The sequence below is a fragment of the Hylobates moloch genome, unplaced genomic scaffold (assembly GCF_009828535.3).
Source record: "Hylobates moloch isolate HMO894 unplaced genomic scaffold, HMol_V3 SCAFFOLD_11, whole genome shotgun sequence".
Lineage (NCBI taxonomy): Eukaryota > Metazoa > Chordata > Mammalia > Primates > Hylobatidae > Hylobates > Hylobates moloch.
Window position 1 is genome coordinate 91,151,960 of NW_026652286.1, and position 19,445 is coordinate 91,171,404.

Sequence of the window (19,445 nt, forward strand, 5' to 3'; positions counted from 1 at the left end):
TAATTTTTTGTATTTTTTTATAGTAGAGACGGGGTTTCACCGTGGTCTCGATCTCCTGACCTCGTGATCCGCCCGCCTCGGCCTCCCAAAGTGCTGGGATTACAAGCGTGAGCCACCGCGCCCGGCTGTTTAATTTTTTTTTGTATAGAGACAGGGTCTCACTATGTTGCCCAGGCCAGTCTCAAACTCTTGGGGTCAAGTGATCCTCCCATCTCATCCTCCCAAAGTGCTGGGATTACAGGTGTGAGCCACTGTGCCCAGCCAGGTTGTACCAATATATACTACCAATAACAACAAACAAAAGTGCCTGTTACTCCATACATGTTCCAACAGTGTATTTTTAAACTTTTGTATCATGCCAACCTGAATGGCTTCTCACTATAATTTTAGTTTACATTTTTCTTATTAAAAATTGGAGGCTGGGCATGCTGGCTCACACCTGTAATCCCAGCACTTCGGGAGGCCAAGGCGGGTGGATCACCTGAGGCCAGTAGTTCGAGACCAGCCCAGCCAACATGGCAAAACCCTGTCTCTACTAAAAATACAAAAAATTAGCTGGGTGTGGTGGTGGGTGCCTGTAAACCCAGCTATTCAGGAGGCTGAGGCAGGAGAATTGCTTGAACCTGGGAGGTGGAGGCTGCAGTGAGCTAAGATTGCACCATTGCACTCTAGCCTGGACAACAAGAGTGAAACTCCATCTCAAAAAAAAAAAAAACTGGAGTAAACCATTTGTTTTTCCTTCTCATGATATGTAAGTTCACATCTTTGGTCTTTTTCTTATTGACTTACACTAACCCCTTACATATTTGGGAAACTAGGTCTTTTGTGATATTAGTTGCAAGTCTTTTTCCAACTTTATGTGTTTTATAACTTTGCTTTAAAAAACACATTGGTTAGTTTTTCATGCATACTTTACAATTATTTGCATGTAGTATAAGTCACTGGTCTCTTATGGCCTCTAGGTTATGTTTCATATTTAGAAAGTCTTCCTCCACTTTAAAATTATCCTTTTTTAAAAGTTCCCCTATGAATTCCTCTAGCATTTTTATGGTTTTATTTTGTGCATTTATATCTTTGACCCATCTTGAATTGATTTTAGCGTCAGATCTAATGTAGTAACCAACTTTAAATACAGATAGTTACCCAGTTATTCCAGAAATATTATTGAATGATTCATTTTGTGTCCATTAATTTTAAATGCTGTTACAACCCCACTCACCAGATTATAAGCTCCAAGAAGGAAAAGACTTATGTTTTTTCACTATGGTATCCTTAGGAACTAGAACAGTGGTAGGCACAAAAAGATTGCCCAGGGCTTTGTGTGTGTGTGTGGTAAAAGATACATAACCTAAAATTTACTATTTTAACCTTTTTTTTTTTCTTTTTGAGACAGTCTCACTCTGTCATCCAGGCACTCTAGTGCAGTGGCACGATCTTGGCTCACTGCAACCTCTGCCTCCCAAGTTCAAGTGATTCTCCTGCCTCAGCCTCCCAAGTAGCTGAGATTACAGGTGCACATCAACATGCTCAGCTAATTTTTGTATTTTTAGTAGAGACAGGGTTTCACCATGTTGACCAGGCTGGTCTCGAACTCCTGACTTCAAGTGATCTGCCCACCTCGGCTTCCTATAGTGCTGGAATTACAGGCATGAGCCACTGCACCCAACCCCATTTTAACTATTTTTAAGTGTACCATTCAATGGCATTAAATATATCCACAATGTGTAGCCATCATCACTACCGATTTCAGAACTTTTTCATCATCCTAAACAGAAAGTTGGTACCCATTAGACAATAACTCCCATTCCTCTCTCCCTCCAATCCCTGGTGACCTCTATTATACCTTCTCTCTCAAGGAATGTGCCTATTCTGGGTACCACATATAAATTGAATCATACACTATTTAGTCCTTTCTGTCTGGCTCCTTTCACTTGGCATAACATTTTCAAGGTTCATCAATGTTTCAGCATGTATCAGGACGTCATTCTTTTTCAAGGCTGAATAAGTCATCTGTAGCTATATACCATGTTTTGTTTATGCATTCATCTGTTGATGAACATTCTGCGTTATTTCTACCTTTTGGTTATTATGAATAATGCTACTGTAAACATGGGTATACAAGTATCTGAGTTCCTGCTTTCAGTTATTTTGAACATCTATATCAAAGCGGAATTGCTTGATCATATGGTTATACTATGTTTTACTTTTTGAGGAATCATCAAACTGTTTTTCCAAAAAGCCTGGACTATTTAACATTGCCATCAGCAACTCATAGGGTTTCAATTTCTCCACATCTGCCAACAATTACTTTCCTTTTTTTTTTATAGTAGCCATCCTAGTAAGTATTAAGTGGTATCTCATGATTTTTATTTTCATTTACTTAAAGACTAGTGATGTTGAGCACACTTTCATATGCTTATCCACCATTTGTACAGTTGGCCTTCCACATCTGTGGGCTCTGCATCTGTGGATTCAACCAACCATGAATTGGAAATATTCCAAAACAAATTTCATCTGTATTGAACATGTACAGACTTTTTATCATTATTCCCTAAACAATACAACACTATTTAGATTTATGTTGTATTAGGTATTATAAGTGATCTAGAGATGACTTAGTCATCTCTAGGATGACACAGGAGGATGTGCATAGCTTATATACAAATACTGCATCGTTTTATATAAGGAACTTGAGCATCCATGGATTTTGGTACCCAAGGGGGTCCTGAAACAAATCCCCCACAGATATCAAGTGGATAGTCATTCTCTTGGAATATATCTTCTTTGGAGAAATGTCTATTCAAGTCCTTTGCCCTTTTTTGAACTGAACTGTTTGGCGGTTTTTCGTTCTTGTAGTTTTTTATATATTCTAGATATTAATCCCTTATCAGATATACGAGTTACAACTATTTTCTCTCATTCTGTGAATTTTCACTTGCACAGCGCTTAACTCTTGAAAATTATGCTGCTTCTATTATGTACGTGTATCCCAGTCTCTTGCCCTCGTGATTCGCCCGTCTTGGCCTCCCAAAGTGCTGGGATTACAGGCGTGAGCCACCGCGCCTGGCCATCTATGTGTATCTCAAAACAACCTTGTAGGATGTATACTGTCTCCACTTTACAGATAAGAAAACTGAAATCCAATCAAAGATAGCACACTCCAAAGATTGCTCCAAAGACAGCACAACAATAAAAACAAACTTTTAGTTGTTATTGCTATTAGTGTTATCCATTTGAATAATAGAGAGTAACAGAAGCTGCTTCAAAAAGGTCTAGGACTGGTGGGAAAATAAGAGAGCGGACCCTCAACAGAGGCTGAGAGTGGAGCCAGGGATCACAGAGCCTTATCTGCCCTCTGTACGCTGGTTTCCAAAACCCAGCCTCATATTCTATACTCCAAAGCTCACTGCCAGGTGGACCAACTCCCGCCCCCACAATCCGATCCCAAGGCCACTTCCTGCCACTTCCGCCCCGCCTCCAGCCCGCCGCTAACAAGATAGCGCATGCGCTGTAGGAGCATTTGCGCGCCGGTCCCCCGGGTGAGCCTGCACACCATGCTTCCGGCGCGGAGATGAACTTCCACACGCCCCGGCGCTTTGTTGATGACGTAACTTCCGGTTACTGTGCTGAGTCGGAAGTGGGAACCCTTCGGCCGCCGAGATTCTGTCGTGTCGTCGCTGCTGGCACTTCAGGCTCTGGTAAGACAGGCGATAGCGTCAGGGGACGGGGTCGTTGACTTTACGTTGTGATATTTTCTGCTGGTCCAATGCCTCTTCAGGCCTGTTCACTCTTATCTTCTCCAAATTCCTTCTGTGCTTTCCTAACCAGGGACCTTCTCCTTCTTGAACTTCGACCTTGTCTGATTTGGAACCCCTTACAGTGCCCCAGCTTCTGATGTCTCTCTGTACATTTTTGTCCCCATCTTTGCCAAGCCCCTCCTGGAAGAGGCCGGAGCCCTATCATTGCATTATCTTTTGACTTACTTTCTCTAGAATGTGCCCCGGGCGGCTGGATCTCCCTCCTTCCCGCGAATCCCTTATGGAACATGGAAGGATAAAATATAAAGAGTAGATAACAAATAGGCAGATGCCAAGAAGATAAGATTAATCGCGAGTCGTAAGCAAACCAGTTGAATGCATACGTCAGGGTGTTGATATTTCTTATGGCAGGTGACGAGTTCACCACCGATAACTCTTGGAGCACTCTGCTTCATGTTTCCTTGGGTTTAGAAGACACTTCTAAAATTGAGTGACCATGCCTCATGAGCTTATATTTGATGAGCCTTCCCTTTAGGATCAGTTTTATGCCCTGAGAGCAAGCATGTGTTTAGTCTCGCTGTCATTTACTGTTTTGGTCTCACGTGGAAGCCCACCTGCGATAAAATGGGATCCAAGAAGGACTGCTGTCTGCTTTTTGACTTGAGATCCTTCTAGGTTGCAGATAGATGTGTTGATGGAATTTGTTGCCAATATTAGCATGGCCTGATAGTGTTAGGTGAAGCATACGACAACGAAAATTGTTTTTTAATTTTTATTTTAAATTGATATTTTAATTTCTATTTTAAATTGATATATGTATTATTTGCCAAGACACAGACCTTATGGGAGTATGATTTGATAGAGCTTGATTTTGACAATCCCAGTTTTACAAAATGTTCCAGATATTTCTGTTTAAAAACAATACCAAGTCTGATGTTAACACACTTGTGTGTTCATGAGAGCTGACAATGGTCTTAAAGGATTAGTGGTACTATTCATAAACAAAAGCTTGAATCAGGAGGAAGTGACAGAATTTTGTAGGACAGCTATTATAGATATAGATCGTTGCAGCAAGTATATCAGAGTGAAACTTGTTTTCAAGGAGGATATATTTTAAAAGAATCAAATCCAAAAGCTTCTAAGGTTGGTAGCTGTACCGTCCCAAAGTGTCTGACAACAGGATAGTGTTGTATCTCTGTATGGCAGTTGAAAATAGGAAAAAAAATACATACTTATACGTGTGTGTGTATATATATAGATATATAGATATAGATATATAGAGATATATTTTTTTTTTTTTTGAGACAGAGTCTGGCTCTGTCACCCAGGCTATGCTCTGGAGTGCAGTGGCACGATCTCAGCTCGTGGCAACCTCCATCTCCCAGTTTAAAGTGATTCTCCTGCCTCAGCCTCCCAAGTAGTGGAAACAGCCTGGCCAAGGTGTGGTGGTATGTGCCAGTAATCGCTTTTAGTAGAGACAGGGTTTCACCACATTGGCCAGGCTGGTCTCAAACTCCTGACTTCAAGTGATGTGTCCGCCTTGGCCTCCCAAAATGCTGGGATTACAGGCGTGACCTACTGCACCCGGCCCTGAAAATAGGAGATTATAAATCCCGAGTGACATTATTGAATATTAAACAAAATATTTAGGTTTCATTTTATCAGACCTTTAGAGTGCGTGATTATCTAGGTACTCTTATTTACTTTGGTAAGTCCATTGAACAAATCTAAACTGGCATCTCCACAAAGGTTCTCATCAAGTGATCAGTCCTTTTTCCTGTAAAATTTTTCTGTAAGTGACTACACAGTTTTAGCCCTTTTTTTATGAAAAAAAATTTGTGCACAGATTTGGCGTATGTGTGAAAAAGATGAGCTTAGTGAAAGGTAGGTGAGAACCTTTTTGTTTTTCACAGATAGTAGAGATGACAACAGAGACTTATTTCCATCCACCATTCTACACATGCCAAGATACCAAAGAACCAGCATCTAGCCTGGTAGCTTGACCTTCCATTGCAACCTAAGACAAGTAGTAAAGCCTTTACCGTGAAGTAGGATCATGGGTGATGCTGTTGATTACAAGGAGTTCAGAAAGAACTACATGTAAGATTGAAGCCATTCAATAACTACTTATTTAGAATTTTGTGATTGTGATGTATAATGCCAGACACAGAAGAAAGAATAATCAGATATGAACATGTAATCAAAAGAGCTTACAGCCTAGCAGTGTAGAAGATCTGCTTAGAAATACAATGCAGAAAGTTTAAAATCCTAGTAGAAATAGAGGTAAAATGTAGAAAGCTAGTTTCTTTATACAGTGCAACAGTATCGTGTTGAGAAAGAAGGAAGTAATGCAATTTATGGTGATAAATTCTTTTTGTTTCTCTTGATAGTCTTTTTGTTTGTTTGTTTGTTTGTTTGAGACAGTTTCCCTCTGTTGCCCAGGCTGGAGTGCAGTGGCACGATCTTGGCTCACTGCAACCTCCGCCTCCCAGGTTCAAGCAATTCTCCTGCCTCAGCCTCCTGAGTAGCTGGGATTACAGGTGCACGCCACCTAACCTGGCTAATTTTTTTGTGTGTTTTAAGTAGAGATGGGGTTTCACCATGTTGGTCAGGCTGGTCTTGAACTCCTGACCTCATGATCCGCCCGCCTTGGCCTCCCAAAGTGCTGGGATCATAAGCATGAGCCACTGTGCCCAGCCTTCTTGATAGTCTTAAGAGCTTCTCTGTCATATGTCCTATATTCCTGGCTTTCAGCTTCCTTTCTGCTTATGTGTTGCAGGTGATGCATGTCCTTTGTAATAATCTGGACACTTTTCAGTTGTGTTTTAAAAAACATAAAACTGGTTTAGGCATTTAGGGAAATTTTATTGGTTTTTATAACTGAAAAGTCCAGACTTATCTTTCCATCTCTCAATTCTATTTTCTAGTGTATATTGGCTTGGTTTTAGGCTAGGCCTTTTCTAAATGGTGTAAAGATGGCAAATCTATCTTACCGGCCTAGCAACTCAAGCAGGAAAAAACTCACTTTTCCGTAGATTCAACTGAAGTCCTGAAGCTGGTATTCATTGACTCTGTTAGGTCTCCATAGTGTCTTGTGCCCCCTCCTGGATCAATTGCTTTGGCCGGAAAATGCTGTATTCTTTTTAGCCTGGCCAGGCTTGTATGTTCATTCCTGGGGCTAGTAGGTGAGGTCAACCCCTTCTGAACTGGTCAGCCTCTTCTGGATTGAGTGGAGTGGATACCCAAAGGAAAAAAATGAATGTGATGTTTTAGAGAGAGAAATAACAAGAGTTCAATATACTTTTTGCATTCCTCTGGAATTTGAGGTATTTTAGGATGGAAGTAGAATGGTGGTCAGCTAACAATAAGACAATTCTTGGTGTTTTTACATTAACTAGAGGTAATAAACTTATGCAGTAATTACATGGGGAAAATCCCTTTCGTTAATTTCGATACTAAATATGGTATCTTTCCCTTTTTTTGCATTATTAAGCTTGACTGAAATATACATAGCAAAAAATAAAATACAGAAGGCCAGGCGCAGTGACTCATGCCTATAATCCCAGCACTTTGGGAGGCCGAGGTGGGAGGATCACTTGAGGTCAGGAATTCGAGACCAGCCTGGCCAACATGGTGATACCCTATCTCTACCAAAAATCCAAATAACAGTTCAATTCCTTGAAGCAGTAAAACTTTGAGCTGCGCTGAGAGGGGACTAGACTGCCTAAGTCATTACAGCTAATTAGCCGTTAGCTCTTGTGTGGAAAAAATGGTAGAGGAGCATGAAGCAAGTGCTGAAGATGCTTCAGAATTGTCAAGAAATGTTATAAATAATCTCTTTCTCTGGTAAATAAGGGTAACTTTTTCGACCACATTGGCTTTTCTTTTTTTTGTTTTTGTTTTTGTTTTTTGAGACGAAGTCTCACTCTGTCACCCAGGTTGAAGTTCAGTGGCACAATCTCAGCTCTCTGCAACCTCTGCCTCCCGAGTTCAAGCAATTCTCCTGCCTCAGCCTCCCACCTCCCAAGTAGCTGGGATTACAGGCACCTGCCACCACGCCTGGCTAATTTTCGTGTTTTAGTAGAGATGGGGTTTCACTATGTTGGCCAGGCTGGTCTTGAACTCCTGACCTCAGGTGATCCGCCTGCCTTAGCCTCCCAAGGTGCTGGGATTGCAGGCATGAGCCACTGCACCTGGCCCACATTAGCTTTTGTTAATATGATCCTGTGAGGAGTCTTGCCTCGATAAACTAAAGGTAGACCAAATGTTCTTTTTTTCTTCCTTTATACCCCTACCCCCGCTGTTTCTAAGGTCTCTGTTCTTGTTGCAGTTCAAGATCCTTGTGAACAAAACATTCATACCCTTTGTCTCTTCCCACCCTTTTCAGGGTTGTATTTAATATTTCTATGTCATGGCCTTAAAATTTCAGAAAGGGAGAAAGCCTTTCAGGGAGCCCTGCTTATTCTGTTGTGCCACTGAGTTCACTTGGTCTCGAATGAGGAAATGTAATCAGAAGAGTGTGAATGCAGGCTCAGTCAGCTCTACTAAACACCTTTGAGGTATATATATTTCATATTACACAGTAGACCTGACCGTTGGAATTCGTGTTTCTTCAGTATTATTTTAAGAAATCAGGTAAACAGTGAAGGTTAGATATAGCATGAAGCAAAGACCATTTAATTTTTAGTGGAAGAAATGTCAGTATTTTTAAGCCTAGAAATAAATAGATTGCTTAATCCATGTTAAAAACCCACAACATAGAGCTGAACTGCTTCCAATCCTGATTTGCCAGAGTCCAAATCTAAGATATGGGCTTTTACTTAATTTATATGTAGCTGAGAAATATCCATCCCCAGCCCTAAGTCATAGAAGTGCCTTGTCCTCACCCCAGTGAATGAGAACTAGACTGCCAGCTTAATTCTTGGGAAATCCATAATTCTTGTCTTATTATTTTTCAGTGCCACATTGTTATTACAATTAGTAGGTGAGTTCTCTCTTTGACTTCAATAATTCTTTCTACTTAATCTGTTTTCTTAAAGGTATAGCAAATAAAGGCATATCAACAGATAAATGCATTCCAGCTGAACATGTTTTAGACTTTTTAGTTTTAGCTATCCCCAAATCAAGCCACCAAGTCCAGCTAGTAGGTTTGTAACCATTTTGCCAAAAATGTCTTGAGTTTGGGGACAGGAATTGGAAAATCTTAACCCAAAGTCTTTTTAAATGTATTGTATTTGAGAAATGGGAAAAGAAACAACCACAGGTATATTACAGCTATTGTGTTATCTGCCCTCTTGTGTCTAATACCTGTCCTTTAAACAGCCCCTCCCACTAGGTCTGGATGGAGGATACCTTAAAGTGAAATGACAGACCAGGAGAATAACAACAACATCTCAAGTAACCCCTTTGCTGCTCTTTTTGGCTCCCTGGCTGATGCCAAACAGTTTGCGGCAATCCAAAAAGAGCAGCTGAAGCAACAATCTGGTAAGTGGGGAAGCCAATAGCAGCAAATAAGATGACCTAGAATGGGGTCTTCCCAAATTAAGTATTCTATGAGTCCTTAATTGCAATTGGAATTTAAGTTTGGAACAAAAGTTGGTTTTTGTTTAGAGCAGAAATTGGGGTTTTTTTGTTTGTTTGCTTTTGTTGTTGGTTTTGTTGAGTCCCTCCCGTCCCCTGCCCTCTCCACTGTACAAAAAGAGACCAGATAACAGGTGGTTCCATAGTAACAGATGCCAGTCGTGATCCCAAAGCTGTCAGGCTGTTTTCTTTAAAAGAAAAAAAAAAATCACCTAGTAAAAGCTATTTAAATAAATGTTTCTAACATAGGACACTGAGGTGGTAAGTGTAGATGTAGAAAGCAAGTCATGTGTCGCTACAGAAAGTAGATGTAAAAGGAAGAACTATAAAATCTTTTTGACCTGTAGGCAAATGAGACTTGTTCTTAAGCTCAGCACTTCAAAGGCCCTCCCAAGCAAAGTGCTTCTTCTGTTCCAATGAGTGGCATCGTTTGTAGCTTAGTCCTGTTAGGACAGACTTTTTTAAAAAATCTGATCCTTAGCCGTACTATGAAAAAAATCAGAATAACATCTCACTAATCAGAAAAAATGGTTTTCTTTCAGGGACCGAATATAACTCTTTTTCTTTCTTTTGTGAGGAGGTGGAGTCTCACTCTGTTGCCCAGGCTGGAGTGCAGTGGCGCGATCTTGGCTCACTGCAAGCTCCGCCCTCCCAGGTTCACGCCATTCTCCTGCTGCAGCCTCCAGAGTAGCTGGGACTACAGGCACCCGCCACCGCGCCCGGCTAATTTTTTGTATTTTTAGTAGAGATGGGGTTTCACCGTGGTCTCGATCTCCTGACCTCGTGATCCACCCGCCTCAGCCTCCCAAAGTGCTGGGATTATAGGCGTGAGCCACCGTGCCCGGCCAGGGACCGAATTTAAGATCAAGTCCAGCTTCCTCCTATAAGGAGACATATACGCTAGAAGAATTAGGATTTTTCTCAAATATGTTAGTCTTCTGAAGATATTCACAATCTTTCAAACCAGAAATTGCTCCCCTTCTCCTCTCTCCGAAAAGAATAATACTGTTTTTCTTTTGAGAGAAGGAGAAGTGTTTGCATTTTCCCTTTATTTTGTTTATTTTTAAAAAAAACATTCAGGTGCATAGCTGACTTTTAGCCTTTCAATCAGAAAGGGCTGAAGAAAAAAGAGGTAAAGGCAAGACAGATGAGTGATTGATGCAAGGGAAAAACAAAATCAATGTTGTTTTTTTTAACATGATATTTTCAGTCTCTAAAATCTCTCCCAGATTTCTATGATACGGGGCCAGAATGGGAAACTCTGGTTTAGAAGATTGTAGGGGAGAAAGCAGAGTGAAAAATAGGAAAAATAAGGAATGAGAAAGTATGATTTATGAGTATGTGGTTGAGGGAAATTTTGCTAAACAGATTCTTAGCTTCTGTCACCATTGGAGGTCAGAGAAAAACTCAACAGTATAGCAGCTGAGCAACAGAACGCTTGTCCTTCTGGCTATAAACAGACATAAATCTGGCTAGAGTTGGGAGCATTGCAGGCACATGCCCTTCTGTTACTATTTTGGCAACTCATCATCCTAGTTTGTTTACAGAGTTTATCATGCCACCAGGTCCAACCTGTTTCCACTAGCAATTAGTACTTTGCCAAAACCTTTGGCTTCCTATATTGAGCTTATACTCACCACACTGAAACAACTCTTACTTTGAGAGTTTTACCTGGACTTCCAGGGTAACCATTCTGTCGACAGAGAAAAGTAGATATAGACTCATATGTGGCATATAGTGAATAACACTACTTTTATGTAGTCATTCAACATGAATGATGGGGCTGGGTGCAGTGCTCACGCCTGTAATCCCAGCTCCTTGGGAGGCCTAGGTGGACAGATCACCAGAGGTCAGGAGTTCGAGACCAGCCTGGCCAACATGACAAAACCCTGTCTCTACTAAAAACACAAAAATTAGTTGGGCATGATGACAGGCGCCTATAATCCCAGCACTCTGGGAGGCCGAGGAGGGTGGATCACCTGAGGTCAGGAGTTTGAGACCAGCCTGGCCAGCATGATGAAACCCCATCTCTACTAAAAATACAAAAATTAGCCGGGCATGGTGGTGGGCGCCTGTAGTCCCAGCTACCTGGCTGAGGCAGGAGAATCGCTTGAACCTGGGAGGCAGAGGTTGCAGTGAGCCAAGGTCACACCACTGCACTCCAGCCTGGGCTACAGAGTGAGACTCCATCTCAAAAAAAAAAAAAAAATCAAAGGATGGGAGCAGATTTTGAGGACAGAAGTTTTTTTTAAAAATAAAAATCGAAGGAATTTCACCAATAAGAAAAAAGTAACAAGAAAGAAAAAAAAGGTACAAAAGATGTGACATGCAACTTATAACCAAATGATTAAAAAATTTATTCTCATAAATCATTAGAGAAACGCCAATTAAAACAACCATTAAATAGTTTTACCTATAAAATTTGTGAAGATTCAAACAGGCACTCTCTCATATACTGTTGGGTTTGCATGTAATCAGACAGTCTCTTTGAAGGTAACTTGGTAGTAAATATTAACTTTTTTTTTTTTTTGAGACGAAGTCTTTTTTTGTCGCCCAGGCTGGAGTGCAGTGGCGCAATCTCGGCTCACTGCAAGCTCCGCCTCCCGGGTTCACGCCATTCTCCTGCCTCAGCCTCTCCTAGTAGCTGGGACTACAGGCGCCCACCACCACGCCCGGCTAATTTTTTTTGCATTTTTAGTAGAGACGGGGTTTCACCGTGGTCTCGATCTCCTGACCTCGTGATCCACCTGCCTCGGCCTCCCAAAGTGCTGGGATTACAAGCATGAGCCACCGTGCCCGGCCGAGACGAAGTCTTGCTCTGTCACCCAGGTTGGAGTGCAGTGGCGCGATCTCAGCTCACTGCAACCTCCGCCTCCCGAGTTTAAGCAATTCTCCTGCCTCAGCCTCCCGAGTAACTTGGACTACAGGTGTGTGCCACCACGCCCAGCCAATTTTTTGTATTAGTAGAGATGGGGTTTCACCATGTTAGCCAGGATGGCCTCGATCTCCTGACCGCGTGATCCGCCCGCCTCGGCCTCCCAAAGTGCTGGGATTACAGGTGTGAGCCACCGTGCCAGGCAGTAAATGTTAACTTTTTAAATGTTCAAGCTCTTTGATCCAGCAATTCTGCTACTGTGAATTTATCCTATAGAAATACTCACACAAGTAAACAAAAAGAGTTAAGTTGTATTCAGTGCAGTATTTAAAATCATGAAATACTAGAAACAACCCTATTGTTCGTGGGTTGAAGAGTAGCTACGTAAACCACAGGGCATGCAAAAGATGTGATACAATACAGCTATTAAAAAGAGTGAGGTAGGCCTCTAAATGGCCTGACAGGGAAAGGTGTTGGTGCTGATTAAAAGGCAAGCTGAAAAGAGCTATGTATAGTATCCCATTTTTAAAAAAAATTAAAAAGATAGTAATCATTATTAGCACCAGAAAAGAAAAAAATTCTTGAACACTGTTAAGTGTCTTTAGGGAATTGGTTCAGGAGACTTTCTATACTATATTTTTCTGTACAGTTAAGAACTATTAAAACAAATGTGATCTCTTAAAATCAGGGAGAAAAGCCATACATTTAAAATAATTAAAGGCATTTTGATCTATTAGGTAATTCTTTGTTCACTAGGATTCTGTAGAGAAGATAACATTGCTATTTCTGGCAGTGTGGAGTATAATTATGGATAGAAATAAAACTTTTGCTTTGTAAAATGTGGTAGGATTTATAGCCAGGAATTTCAAAACCCTATACTTAACTTCCCTGACTTGAGATGTTCACTAATTAGATGATTAGCTTGTTTTACATCTGAAATTATCATCCTCTTGGTTACATTTATTATTTTTGGTAGTATGCTTGGTTCTCTCTTAAAGGGGTGTAACATTTAACAGTATACATTTTCTGGCAGATGAACTCCCAGCTAGCCCAGATGACTCGGATAATAGCGTGTCAGAGAGCCTGGATGAATTTGATTACTCTGTGGCTGAGATTAGCCGCTCATTCCGATCACAGCAGGAAATATGTGAGCAACTCAACATCAATCACATGATCCAAAGGATCTTCCTTATTACTCTGGACAACAGTGAGTTACAAACTTATAGCATTATTCTACCCTTCCTATTTGAGCTTGGGCTAGGGGCTTGCTCTTTGAAACCGATTACAGCTAATGGTTAGATACAAACCTACTCACTGCACTCCCTGGAACTCAGGGTTTATATTTCAGTGAACCTTTTGGTATGACCTAAAAGCAGTATTTAGACACAGATCTAACTTTTATTCCCATTTCAATACTGACTGCACTATATAGCTACTTGCCTTTACTACCTTAAAAGGGAAATGGGAATGGCAGCCAAACCCATTTTCTTCTCAGAGGTAACCTAAATATTCAGATGGAAGCCTTCAGAGGCATCAGAGAGTGTTTGCCCTCTGTGCCCTGTCTGTGGTTAAACCCCAAAGTTGGTACTAATGTCTGGGATTTACTCTTTAAATGTCATGATGCTGGGTTTATAACAAATCCCATTCTCTGTGACTAGAGGGAAAAAAAAAAGATTTGAATCTTTAGATGTTGCTTTGTGTATCAGGATCATTCTGGTATTACTTGAGTCAGATTTGCAGTTCAAGAGTGATGCTGTCAAGATCAGTTGTCTGTATAAGACAGAAGCATTATCCTTAACCTGTCATATTAAAACCATTTCCCAGGTGATCCCAGCTTGAAAGGCGGGAATGGCATTCCCAGCCGTTGTGTGTATTTGGAAGAAATGGCAGTAGAGCTAGAAGATCAAGACTGGCTTGATATGAGCAACGTTGAGCAGGTAATATTCTTATGTTACTAATGTGTGCCCTTAGCAAAAATTAGCTATGCAGCTGAATTCTGCTCACTGTTCTCCAACTTATGCTTGTGTCCATATGTCCATCCCTCTCTCTCTCTCTCTTTTTTTTTTTTTTTTTTTTAACCAGTAGAAGGCCAATTAACCTAGATGTGCATCTCTAACATTGTGGTGTTCCTCTTTTGGAATCTTTTCATCTACCATGGCCACATGCCCAAATCTACCCATCCTCTAGGAACCAGTTAAAATGCCTTCTTAATTACAAAGCCTTGGCCAGGCACATTGACTCACGCCTGTAATCCCAGCACTTTGGGAGGCCGAGGCAGGTGGATCACGAGGTCAGGAGATCAAGACTATCTGGCTAACATGGTGAAACGCCGTCTCTACTAAAAATACAAAAAATTAGCTTGGCATGGTGGTGGGCGCCCGTAGTCTCAACTACTTGGGAGGCTGAGGCAGGAGAATGGTTTAAACCCAGGAGGTGGAGGTTGCAATGAGCCGAGATCATACTACTGCACTCCAACCTGGACAACAGAGCAAGACTCTGTCTCAAAAAAAAAAAAAGAAAAAATTACAAAGCCTTGCCAAATAAAAGTTGTTACTCCCTCCTCTGGGTACCTAGAATAATCAGCCTCTGAATCTCTTGTGGGAATTGTCACTTTCTGTCTCATGTTGCGGCTTTCTTATGTACCTGTCTTATCTCCCCTATTAGACTTAAGTTCTTAAGGGCAAGGCCCATCACTTTTTCTTCCTTTATATCCTTTCTATCTTAGTCTGTTTTGTGTTGCTATAAAAGAATACGTGTGACTAGGCACAGTGGCTCACACCTGTAATCCCAGCACTTTGAGAGGCCAAGTTGGAAGGATCTCTTCAGGCCAGGAAGTTACCAGCCCTGGCAACATAACAAGACCATGTTTCTACAAAAAATACAAAGAATTAACTGGGTGTGATGGCATGTACCTGAAGTCCTAGCTACTCAGGAGGCTGAGTTGGGAGGATTGCTTGAGCCTGGGAGGCAGAGGCTGCAGTGAGCCATAGTCACACGACTACACTCCAGCCTGGGCGACAGAGCAAGAAAGACCCATCTAAAAAAAAAAAAAAGAACACCCCAGCAGTAATTTATAAAGAAAAGTTTATTTAGCTCACAGTTCTGCAGGCTGAGAAGATTCAGGGTATGCCCCTGGCCTCTGATGAGGGCTTTTGTGCTGCCTCACAACGTGGTGGAGGAAGTCACCAAAGGACACATACGATGAGGACACATGCAAAGAGGAGAAAACCTGAGAGGTGTCCTGGCTTAGTAAGAACCCGCTCTGGAGGGAATTTGTCCATTCCTATGAGAATTAATCCAGTCTTGTGAGAGCAAGAACTCATTCAGCACCTTGAGAATAGCACCAAGCAATTCATGAGGGATCCGCTTCCATACCCAGACACCTCCCACTAGCCCCACCTCCAACAGTGCCACATGGAGATCAAATTTCAACGTGAATTTTGTTGGAGACAAACATGTAAACCACAGCACTTTAAAAATCAAAACAGTGCATTGTACCTTGCAGGTGCCTGAGTAACATTAAAAGAATAAAAGTTTGGTAGGAAAGACAGTTGACAACTTGCAGTTTAACTTCACATTTAGAGTATCTTTATATAAGTCTGAATGAGATCAGCAATCACACAGAATAATAGATTTCACATTTAAGTTTAGTCACTGATCTCAGCACCATTCAACAAATAGTCTTTTAATGCCTATTCTGTGCTGGGGCTATACTAGACACTTGAGGCTTGATTTAGGATAACTTTATATATGCCATAATTTTCTAATATTTTCTAAAGTAAAAAGATACAGGGCCCTTTTTTTCTCCTTCACTCTACATTCAAATCTGTGATTCTTGCTAATAACCTGTGTCAGAATTACCTTTTACATCTTAATGTTCTAAGATTAATTTTGCAATAGTTTAGTATTTTTGTTTGGTTTTCTTTATAGGCCCTGTTCGCTCGCTTATTACTTCAAGATCCAGGCAACCACTTAATTAACATGACTTCTTCTACAACACTAAATCTCTCTGCTGATCGAGATGCAGGAGAGAGGCACATTTTTTGTTACCTTTACTCCTGCTTCCAGAGAGCCAAGGAAGAGGTAAAGGAATAATCCCCATTGAATACTATATTGTCCTCTTGGATATGACTTTAGCATGTAGGCCAGAGTTGGATCAGTCTTTATTTCAATTTATATATGTCATAGTATGTCTAGAACTGAATATCAGGGACACTAAAGCTTTTATATCAATTTATATATGTCATAGTATGTTTAGAACACTGGATGTCAGATGCACTAAAGCTTTAGTGTCTCCTTTCTATACCTTGGGGTCCACCCTTCTCCCCAATTAACCAATGCCTCCTATTCTCTCTAAAACCTCTTTATAAATCACATCCTTAAAAAAGTCTCATGAGGCTGGGTGCAGTGGCTCACTCCTGTAATCCCAGCACTTTGGGAGGCCAGTGCAGGCGGATCACATGAGGCCAGGAGTTCAAGACCAGCCTGGCCAACATGGCAAAACCTTTACTAAAAATACAAAAATTAGCCTGGCATGGTGGCACACGTTTATAATCCCAGCTACTCAGGAGGCTGAGGCAGGAGAATCACTTGAACCTGGGAGGTGGAGGTTGCAGTGAGCTGAGATCACACCACTGCACTCCAGCCTGGGCGGCAGAGCGAGACTCTGTCTCAAAAAACAGAAAAGGGCTCATGAATTCATTTCCACTGAGATGTAAATATTAGAGTAGGCTAAGCCGGATATTTCCAGGATTGGAATTTTAAATAGGCAGATAGATGATTCCTTAAACCAAGGAAAGAATCTCTAATTAATTTTCAAGCATCCACAGGAGACCAGTATGTCTCTTCTATTCTATTCACTATGTCTACTTTCGTTCCAGATTACAGAGTTAAGCTATTCCCTCTTTTCTTCATGCTGTTTGCAGATTACCAAAGTTCCAGAGAACCTGCTACCCTTTGCAGTGCAGTGCAGAAACCTCACTGTGTCCAATACCCGAACAGTTCTTCTCACCCCAGAGATCTATGTTGACCAAAACATCCATGAGCAACTGGTAGATTTGATGTTAGAAGCCATCCAGGGAGCCCGTGAGTACATGAACAAGATCTGTAAGCTTCTACATTTTGATTTTCAGATTTAAAATTTCACTAATTGCATTAGAAAGTCTCAGAGCCATTATGGTTCTGGTATAAATTAAGGAAGAGGGCTCACATCTTGATCTTTGAGGTTGAGTACCAATAGAATAAAGCCAGGCATGGTGGCACACCCCTGTAGTCCCATCTACTCTGGAGGCTGAGGCAAAAGAATCCCTTGAGCCCAGGAGTTTGAGGCTGTAGTGTGCTATAATCACACCTGTGAATAGCCACTACACTCCAGGCTGGGCAAAAACACAAGACCCCCATCTCAAAAAAAAAAAAAAAAAAAAAAAAAAAAAGATTATTGAAAGTAAAGAGCTAGTGTGTAAAGGCATATAAAAATTCTTGTGCCCTCCTTTCTCTCTCATTTGTCTTCTGTTAGATATTGAAGATGTAACTGAGTTTCTGGAAGAGGTCATTGAAGCCTTGATATTGGATGAGGAAGTTAGAACATTTCCAGAAGTCATGATTCCCGTGTTTGATATTTTATTGGGCCGAATAAAAGATCTAGAGCTCTGTCAGATCCTTTTGTATGCATATCTGGATATTCTTCTCTATTTCACGAGGCAAAAAGATATGGCAAAGGTAGGTCTGAAAGATGATATATATTCAGTTGAGCTAGATGTGTAATACATGACGCTTTCCTATCCTAAAGACACTATAATACTACCTATAAAATAAGAAAAAGATAGCTTGGTTGTTTTATCAGCTTAACTGTGTTGAGACCCTCCCACCCCATCACCTTATCTCACCATGCAGACGATTAAGCAGGACTTGTCTTCTCTTACAGGTTTTTGTAGAATACATTCAGCCCAAGGACCCTACCAATGGGCAAATGTACCAGAAAACCTTGCTGGGAGTAATTCTGAATATCTCCTGCTTATTAAAGACTCCGGGTGTTGTAGAAAATCATGGCTACTTTTTGAATCCATCTCGTTCCAGCCCACAGGAGATCAAAGTACAGGAGGCCAACATCCATCAGGTAGAACTGTTTACCAGGGTATCCCAGCCGCCTGATCTTAAAAGAGTTTTCTCAAAAAGCAGATACAGATAAGGCTGCTCAAGCCTCTCTGGGAAAGCAAATTGATCTAGTTGGCTTTTACATCAGATATATAAATTAAAACTGGGCATGGTAGCTCAAGCCTGTAATCCCAGCACTTTGGGAGGCCAAGGTGGGAGGATCGCTTGAGCACGGGAGTTCAATTTGAAACCAGCCTGGGCAACACAGTGAGACCCTCATCTCTAAAAAAAAAATACAAAACTTAGCTGGGCATGGTGGCAAGCATCTGTAGTCCCAGCTACTCGGGAGGCTGAGGTGGGAGGATCACTTGAGCCTGGGAGGTCAAGACTTCAGTAAGCCACGATTGCATCATCACGCTCTGGCCTGGATGACAGAACAAGACTCTGTCTCAAAAAAAAAAAAAAAAATCCCCTCTTTGTAGCATATGCTAAGAACAGCATGTGTGGGGTAAGAATGAGCTGCTGCTACTCATTACCCTTTGCTGTAGCACTGCTACAGCTACTTCCCCCCAACCCTTATTTTTCTCACTGAGCTATAACTTTAGCTCTGAAAATCTTTTGACTGAACTCTAGCTTGTAAACCCAGTTTTTCTTCCTTTTCCTGTCTCCACCTATGCCCTCTCTATTTGGGCTTCTTCACATAAATTATAGTAGAGGTCTGGCCAGCATGAGGCATTTAATGATTGAATTGGGGATAGCTTAAGTCCCCTCTTCATTAATCATTACAACTCTCTAAGGCAGGGCATGGCAAACTAGCAGTGGCCAAATCTGGCCTGCCACCTGTTTTTGTAAATAAAGTTTTATTGAACATAGCCATGCCCATTAGTATATGTATTGTTTGTGGTTTGAATTCATACTACAGTGATAGAGTTGAATAATTGCTACAGATACTGCATGGCAAGTAATGCCAGAAATCCTTATTGTCTAGCCCTTTGCAGAAAAAATTTACAGACCTGTGCTCTAATACTGTGTAATGCCATCTGCAGTTGGGCAGCTGATCAGAAAATCTCTTATAAGTGCCCAGAAATATATTTTAAAATCAAATTAGGGGATGAGGCACAGAGAGTGAGGGGAAAGAT

The 19,445-nt window shown here is 41.2% G+C and overlaps 2 protein-coding genes across 5 annotated transcripts in view; one reads left to right on the forward strand and one right to left on the reverse strand.

Annotated features, from left to right (window-relative positions):
- The window catches only part of LOC116477008 (T-cell surface glycoprotein CD3 delta chain), a 22,455-nt gene extending 16,599 nt beyond the window's left edge, over positions 1 to 5,856 (reverse strand). The window contains exon 1 of one of the 2 annotated variants that reach the window (XM_058446298.1): positions 5,801 to 5,856. The gene's annotated coding sequence lies outside the window, so the exon portion shown is untranslated. Of the gene's footprint in view, positions 1 to 3,553; positions 3,573 to 5,800 lie in introns of those variants that run through there. The other variant, XM_058446299.1, reaches the window with a different exon arrangement.
- UBE4A (ubiquitination factor E4A) overlaps positions 3,601 to 19,445 on the forward strand; it is a 40,596-nt gene continuing 24,751 nt past the window's right edge. The window contains exons 1-8 of one of the 3 annotated variants that reach the window (XM_032167572.2): positions 3,601 to 3,698; positions 9,081 to 9,242; positions 13,247 to 13,420; positions 14,038 to 14,150; positions 16,144 to 16,296; positions 17,139 to 17,298; positions 17,729 to 17,931; positions 18,137 to 18,328. In XM_032167572.2, the coding sequence (XP_032023463.1) occupies positions 9,122 to 9,242; positions 13,247 to 13,420; positions 14,038 to 14,150; positions 16,144 to 16,296; positions 17,139 to 17,298; positions 17,729 to 17,931; positions 18,137 to 18,328 (1,116 nt within the window). In that variant the 5' untranslated portion in view covers positions 3,601 to 3,698; positions 9,081 to 9,121. Of the gene's footprint in view, positions 3,699 to 5,671; positions 5,859 to 8,187; positions 8,318 to 9,080; positions 9,243 to 13,246; positions 13,421 to 14,037; positions 14,151 to 16,143; positions 16,297 to 17,138; positions 17,299 to 17,728; positions 17,932 to 18,136; positions 18,329 to 19,445 lie in introns of those variants that run through there. The other 2 variants (XM_058446295.1, XM_058446294.1) reach the window with 2 other exon arrangements.